The 8,372-nt window shown below is 34.9% G+C and overlaps 1 protein-coding gene across 1 annotated transcript; it reads left to right on the top strand.

The window, feature by feature from the left end:
* The first annotated feature begins 821 nt into the window (after positions 1-821).
* LOC143549633 (uncharacterized) lies at positions 822-4,790 on the top strand. The gene is made up of 5 exons (XM_077040494.1): positions 822-1,376; positions 1,587-1,855; positions 1,964-2,057; positions 2,323-2,434; positions 4,438-4,790. Exons 1-5 carry the CDS (start codon positions 1,238-1,240, stop codon positions 4,607-4,609), a joined length of 786 nt encoding a protein of 261 aa, XP_076896609.1. The 5' UTR covers positions 822-1,237; the 3' UTR covers positions 4,610-4,790.
* Positions 4,791-8,372: the final 3,582 nt, after the last annotated feature.

Raw genomic sequence — 8,372 nt, 5'->3', positions numbered from 1 at the left:
TCTATATATGAGTTAAAATAGATAGAAGTTCATGGTTTACATATCGTTCTATTAATTATATTGGTAATGATCCTCTTTAAAACAAATTTTATGTATAAACGCTTAAAAGAAAACCCTATATGATTTTGTAAAAATTGTAATCACCTTAGCGATAATTAGTAATTACCCAGTTGTAAGTAAACTAAATTACATAGGAACCTCAGTATCCCCAAGAGACATCATATGATAGTAAAACGATTCATTTCTATTCAAGACGTTGATGGTTCAAATCCTCGAAGCACATAAATGGTCTATAGGTTATTTTAAATTTGGTATATTGGTTTTTATTAATCAAAACTATCATCTTTTAGTCGCTGTAGGTCTCAACTAACGGATTAGTTGTTGACAGTCCCAGCTGTTAACGTATTTGTTCCCAACGGTCAATTACTAACAAAATCCTAAAGCCGTTACTTGCGGGTAGCCGGAAAAACGATTTTGGCGTAAAAAGTCACATTTTTCCGGAAAACTCAACCTGAACACCGCCACCACCACCAACGGACTCACCACCAACCAACCACCACCCCTTGAGCACCACCAATCGATTCTATGATTGTTACAGGGTCCCGACAACCTTAATAATTGGGGGTTTTTACTAGAAAAAAGTTTTTAAAGGTCCGATCTAATGTTACAAAGATGTTTGGGACGAAAATGTTGAGTTTTCGAAAAAAATTTGAGTTTTACAGCTAAAAAGGTTTCTTCGGCGACTTGCAACTAATGCTGTTAGAATTCTGTTAGTTGCAAACCGTTGGGAACAAATATGATAAAAGATGAGATCGTTAACTACCAATCGTGAGTTAGAACCGACAACGACAAACAAAAGATAATAGTTAGGATTAATAAGACCAATACACCTTTAAACTTAAAAAACATTAAACTCCCGTTGGTTTTTAGCCTAGAGAATATAATCTTGAAAGTCAGTTCACCCCTTGAGTTAATAGGGTAAAAGACCTGCAAGTGGCAGTGAACCCGACAATAACCCGAGTCAAGGCGACAGAGGTAGGGTTGGCAGTTGGCTTGGCTGCATTTAAACCCAAGGCTTCATCACCAATATATTATTATTATTACAATTATTCTACACTAAACATTACCATATGTATCCTCTCTAGGAGGCAACTCAAACCTTTTGAAGACCTCTCATCCTCTTCTCTTACCTTATAATTCAATCATTTTAATTGCTTCCTTAATCACTCCATCTAATATGTTGCGTGGTGTCACAAGCTCTAGCTCCACAAGAGGCATCGCGGCCATTGTTGGCGTCGGTCCCAATCTCGGGCGCTCAGTTGCCCGGAAATTCGCTCACGAAGGATACACCGTCGCAATACTCGCTAGAGACCTCGGTATTCTAACTCTATCATTCAGATCTGTAGTACCAGCTATTTAGTCTGTGTCTAACTGGTCATGAATATTAATGTTATGACTCAAACATTTATGAACGTACTCTTGGAAATAGAAAACATTATTTTGGTATTTAAAAAATGGCTAGCTACGCAGCTTGTTTCCGTTTGCCTTCTATCTTGACGTAAATAACAAATAGCAGCCATTTTCAGGGAGGTTATCAAGATTCGCGGACGAGATAGCGAGGGAAGAGAAAGCACAAGTGTACGCTATTCGTATCGATTGCTCAGATACTCAAAGCGTACGAGAAGCATTCGAAGGTGTCTTGTCGTTAGGTTTCGTCGAGGTTTTGGTTTACAACGTGTACCAACCAATTCCATGGCAATACTGCGGTCCATCCAGCTTCACCGACATTCGTCTAGATTCGTTTCAGAAATCCCTAGCCGTCTCTTCTGTTAGTGCTTTCCACTGTGCTCAGCAGGTACACATGACTAACTATAGCTAACATATGTCATTGTTTACTGTTCTTACACTTTGTTTAGTAATGTTTGTAATTGTAATTATTATATATTTGCTCAAACACAATCAGGTGTTGCCGGGAATGATCGAAAGAGGACGAGGGACCATATTATTCACCGGATGTGCTGCTTCTCTAGCGGGGGTCGCCGGATTCTCTGAATTATGTGCGCATGCATCTTTAATATTCTTTAGTTCATCAATCTTATCATAATCTATATTCTTTCCATTTTCTACACGTTTTCAGTACGATATTCGTTCAAAAATTCCCATGTAATAAGTATTTAATCAAGTTGGATCAACAAGACTAAATTTTAATTTGTTGATCATGCACATTTTTAAACAAGTGAAACATGTATATAAGTATATAACTATATATCCAACATTGGATTATACAAACAATACTAATTTTGTTATAAATGTTATACATAGGTTGTGGGAAGTTTGCATTAAGAGGATTATCTCAATGTTTGGCTAAAGAATATCATCCACTTGGGATACACATAGCACATGTCATCATCGATGGTGTGATCGGTTCATCTCGGTGCGTTTATTGCCTTTATAAATATTCTTGCTATATTATTTTGTTGACAAATCAGCAGAAGAAAATCAGGTTTGTCAAAATTTGACTGGTTTCTTAATTCTTTTTGAAAGAATGGATCAAAAGATATTTTTTACCTTTGCTTGTAGATTCTTCTTTATTGCCATCTTTTGTTGTCATGGTCAATTATCCTTTCAATGATTGTAGAATATACGATTTCTGTTTTCTTAGTTATCTTAAAACACTACAAAAATGACTTTCATCATGATCTTTCGAAATGTTTGTAATCCGTTAGCGATTATATTGCTGACAGATTACCTTTACTGTATTCATTGACGGATCACTGACACAAACCCTATCGATGTAACAACGATGGGTGTTGTCATTGCATCACCGATCGATGACATGTTGTCGTTATGTCAGTGATGGGTTGCCGACGGTCTTTTGTGGTCACATGTTTTGTCGGCTGATTGCTGCCAGATGGAAACACACCCATGCCCATTTGTCAAGCGATCCGTCATATCTCAGTGTGATATGTCATTGATTACCGATTAATCAACATTGACAGGTACAAATTTAATTATAATTTTTTTTAATTTGAAAATTTTGACCTATAACGGTCCGGTGATCCGTTCACGTCTGTTGATAAAATTCCGTCGATGAAAGTTATTTTCCTAGTAGTGAAATGGTCATATATCATCACCAATAATGAACATAAGTGATCATGTTTTTTGTTTTTGTTTTTTTTTTCAAAACATAAGAGAATTATTACTATAGAATAATTAACAAGTTTTGTGCCGCTTGGCCTCTTATTGGACCAAGTGGCAGATAACTACTAAACCACATCTAGTTATAATATAAACTTATTAGAAGTAATGATCCGGGTCCCCTTTCTTTTTTACCTTTTAGTGCGTTGATATTATTTTTTTTAACGGCTACTCACACTCTTTAGTTTTAATCATAATTTAAACTTTTTACAACTAACGAAATTGTGGTCACACCTCTAGGAAAAGTAAAGGCTTATACAATTAGTTTGTTACCCCTCGACCAAATTAAGACACTTTGGAACAATTTCTGTCTTTTAAAGCTGGATATTTTATATGTGTATTTGTATCTTTTGATACCCTATAAAGTTTTGGATTCAAATTCTTGTTCCCATCTCTTTCAATCAGAAGCGTCAAGTAAACTCAAAAACCTTCAAATTCTGGTCCCATACATATTCAGTCTAATCTAAGCTTCACGGCCCACGAAACGAAAATATTATTAAGACAAATATGGATTTCATTTTGCAATGCTGCTTTCATACAATAAACGAATCGATAAAAGTAAACTTTAATTACTTACTTAATTCATTTCTAAACAATCGGATGATTAGCTATTTGTTCAGTCGTTCGTTTGTTTTATGATTAAAACAAGCGCGGTTTATTTAGCGTCCGTTATGGCCCTGCCACTAGATGTTTGAATTATTAACAAGTTTTAACCTTTTTATCAATAATTGGGTGACCCCAGAAAAAGTTTAGAAGAGTAGTTTGCAACGTCATATTCTGTTCATCATTGGCTAGATCAACTTTACACTACTGGGACCCACATGCATCTTGTCTTGTGATGACGTGCTACTTTCTTTATCTTTCGTTCAGCCAATTGATCGAGATTGTTTGCTAGGTTATTTAGATTGTGAATCAGTTGTCATTTTGTATATATGTTTGTATGTTTGTATATAAATAGAGGGAGAGGTATATATGTATATATGGTGTGGATACACATTATATATATATATATATATATATATTAGTTTAAAATATATAGAAACTAGGTACTCCGTATAATATTATAGAGGTTATGTTTGTGATAGAACATGATGTCTTATATTGGTATACTATTTTGTATATACTTTGATGGAGTTGAGTAGAAAGTTGTTTATGGATATATACTTGTGGCATGTTTTGGACATTTGGTGTTCATGAACATTATCACGTGACTAAAATATCGAAAAACTGGTTTTGCAGTGCATTATCGATGCCACAAAGATCAACGATAGGGGAACACGAGAGTGTAGGAGGGGACGGATCTATCGACCCTGATTCGGTGGCTCAGACTTACTGGTATTTGCACATTCAGCCTCGGGCTGCTTGGACTCAAGAAATAGATATTCGCTCACCCAACCAGAAATTATTCTAAAAAAACGCAGCACACATATGATCATTGTATATTACTTGTCTTTTACTTGATAGTTTGTTTTGTGTTTACTTATATGTGTGATGTTCTTGATTCAACCATTTGAGCTCATAACTTTGGAAATAGAAATTATTGTTGTACAAGTTCCAATACATAGGATGCCCTTGTGTTGGATTTGACTATATATTATGGGGGGCTTTAAATATACCAAAAGTTTTTATTTGGTATACCAAGTCAACCCTATTAATCAACTACTAATCATTTTTATTTAAGTTTGATGGTGGCTTGATGATACATTAATGACCAATGATTAGATGTATACATTTATGTGGAGCATGCCAATGTGGTGGTTAACTTTCTTTTCCATGAAAATAACTCTTAGTCACATGTTAATTGTATGTTTCACTTCTATTGTTTCGGATCCATGACATTTTCGGATCATATCTTAAGTATAGGTAAAGTTCAAGATTAGTGATGACTGATGAGTAGCAGCGGCAACAAGCTATCGACGGGAAATAGTTAATCGGTAGCAAAAAGCTAAGTCGATAATGCAGTAAATCTATTAATAATTTTGTGTTGTTAGTTGGAAGTTGGAACTAACAGTAGAGTAGGTGCTTATTGTCAACAGGAAAGATATTCCTAGTTTGAGTTTATGTGGTTGTTATATTCATTCCATGTATCTCTCGGGTATAACCCGGTTTAGCATCAAACATATAGAAATTGACATCCATTTTGTTTGCTAGAAAGTTCAACGAGGTTAGATTCCGTGCTACATGTACCCGGCCACACATTATCAGTTCACCGACATCTTCACCAAAGGATTACCTCGTGCTTTTATTGATGACTTCTGAGCCAGTCTAAATATCCATGATCCTGCAGCTTAGACTAAGGGGGCATATTAGAATGGAAAGATTGTATATAATATTTCTTATAACACCACCTAAAAAATCACAATAATATTATTCTATGGAAAAATAGAGGTAATAAACAAATAAAAATGCTAGCTAGCAACATTAGCATTAAGAATAAGAAAATAAAAATGGGATACATGGTACATAAGGGGAATCGTGTTCTCATAGGGCACACACAACTAAAGTGTACCACTTGCATAAGACACCTAGTGAATCCCAGAATCACAAGACATGTCAGTCATACCAATAGTGCCATGTGATAGACTTTCCTTTTAACTTAATTTGTCTACTATTACTGAGAGGGTCCTTGGTGTTTGTTTCTAGTCACTTCTATTTCATTCTTGTAAATTTTATGTCCATGCATTACATAATTGTAGAGTGTGAGGTGTGACCTAGAATTGTCGGCAATCCGTAATGATTCATAACCCTACTTGGTACTCCGAAAGTGGGATTTCATATCGATAATTAAATAGATGATGTCGGTTGAGGGTCGTTAGGCCCAAAGGCAGACACGACATATAGGGGTTTTTTCATCACCTAGAGCTTGCCCCATTCGCGGCTTGAGTATGTTTATTAGCTAAATACATTGCTAGCTAGATTTGTACATCATTTTATGACATACGGGAAGAAGAAAAAATATATTTATTCCATCCATGTATTGGGTTAATAACTATATCAAGTGATAGTGAAAGGCATTTTGTGTTTTTGTCATTGTTTTTCCTTTTTTTTTTCTCTTAACAAAAAAGAAGTGTTGTGAAAAGGGGGTGGTGGCGATTGGTGAAAAAATGATTGGGCTATCTTGGTTGAAACTAAGACACAAGAGTTAGCTAGTTAAATATTGACACTACTATAAAAAAAAAAAAAATCAAATTCTAAATGAAATATCTCTGTCTGTAATTAGTAATTACCAATAGAGCCTTGTGAGATTAAAAAAAATTAAAAAAAATGTAATAAAAATTTTACCATTGGTGATTATCGACGAACAAGTTGACCAAGGTCAACCCAACACTTACCGATAGAAACATGACAAACACCTGCGGCAGGGATGTGCGGGTTTCTTTGTTCTTTGGGAATATACTTACCGACGACATATACGTCGCAAGTTTTCCGATAATAGCAAGATAAGATATTGACAAGATTTCCGCTAAGACTGTTTAGAACTTGCTTGTGGTGGTTGGATCGACGACGTGGTAGTCTTCTCTAATGTATTTGAGTCCCTTAAGGCGCAAAAGTACTAGTTAATTAAAGTTCGCCCAAAATCATTTGTCACAAGATTAAAACATATAAAACATGGTTACGGGCCCGGTCCTACCTAAAGGTACGTACGAACCAGATTTCGGTTTCTTAGAGAAACTATACTTGGACCGGAACCGACCCTGCACCGGTTCCACCTCTACCTGGTCATAACCCTATATACATGACCCGACCCAGTCAAAAGCCTGATCATACCCAGAACCGATTACTACCCGACCAAATTCTTGACTTTTGTTGATTAAACCCATAACCGGTTCCTAAAAGCTGGCTTGCCCAGCTCTACACGCACATATAATATAAGATTATGTTGCTTCGTAAGAATATGTAAAGTTGGCCAAACTAAACTAACCCATTAAAACATGTCAAAGTCAATTAAGGCCCAATGTATATGTAACCAAAATATGTAAACGTGGCCCAACTTGTTATAGGATTATGTTGCTTTGTGAAACCTAGATCAACTTACTAGTTCAAAAAATGTATCATTTATAAACCATTGTAAATGTATACGCTTTAAACAACTATTCATTATAACCAAACCATTGTAAAAAAAAATAGAAAAAACCACTGTAATTGTACCTCAATTATAAATTAATCTTTTAAACATTCTCGTTTATTATAAGTCTATATTGTTCTGATTACCTACAGTTTTGTATGGGCCATTTTGTAAATTGCTCTCTTTTTTCTTTGCTTTGTTATGTACTGGACTTTGGAATATAATCCAACTGATAAAATTGTCAAATTTTTTATCACATAATTAAAAACGTGAAGATAGGGACCATTTTCTTTACTCACCCCAAACTTTGGAATTTTAAGCGATTCTTAGAGACGGCTCTCTACGTAACCTCTCACTTGTGCTTGAGTGCTTCTCACGAACCATATATATAAAGTTGGTAAAGTAGATGAATTTTATTGTTAATATTAAATTATGGGAAAATTCCAAAAATAGCCATTTTGACAAATTATTTTCAACTTTAGCTATTATTCATGTAATACCTAAACTTGCCATCCTAATCCATCTTATCCGACGAAAGCACAACAACAGCCGCGGATGAAACACAATGTCAACCGCTAAAATCTCGTCACGTGTCATGATGTTTGGTCGCCCCGGCGGAAGGAAGGGTTGGTAAAAATGATTATTTTGGCCTTTGGGGATTTTCCCTTAAAATTATTCATAATGAATAATATGATCAGTAGAATGGTTTGGTGTAACATATAATCATATATTACTTCTTTCTATAAAATGAAAATGTCAGTTTACAATTAATTAATTATGACTGTTAAAAGCATATCACATGATTGTTTTAAGGAATGAGAGTTTTAAGTTAAGAACCCGAAATTTTAAACTTGGAACTTTAGACATTTTACTATCAGCAGTTCTTCCTCCTCGCATCAACTTTCATGATATATATATATATATATATACATATATATATATTATCCATGTATTTATTTATGTTTGCTATAGTTAGTTCCTTGTAGTTGAGACATATATGAGATTTACAAAATGGGACAAACAAATTTCAACTCGTACCGATGAAACTGAAAACTAAACTATGTAATTAGAAAATACTGACTCGTACCGATTCTCATGAAAGTACAAA

Source organism: Bidens hawaiensis, unplaced genomic scaffold (genome assembly GCF_021521415.1).
Source record: "Bidens hawaiensis isolate Kalapana, Puna unplaced genomic scaffold, B.hawaiensis_p1.1 tig00015706_1, whole genome shotgun sequence".
NCBI lineage: Eukaryota > Viridiplantae > Streptophyta > Magnoliopsida > Asterales > Asteraceae > Bidens > Bidens hawaiensis.
This window is presented reverse-complemented; position numbering and strand designations above follow the sequence as displayed.

Excerpts from the sequence above, each read along its gene's own strand:
- LOC143549633 (XM_077040494.1), top strand. The coding sequence starts at position 1,238 with ATGTTGCGTGGTGTCACAAGCTCTAGCTCCACAAGAGGCATCGCGGCC. Across the intron at positions 1,856-1,963 it reads CTTTCCACTGTGCTCAGCAG|GTGTTGCCGGGAATGATCGA; the intron begins GTACACATGACT and ends AAACACAATCAG. Across the intron at positions 2,435-4,437 it reads GGTGTGATCGGTTCATCTCG|TGCATTATCGATGCCACAAA; the intron begins GTGCGTTTATTG and ends CTGGTTTTGCAG.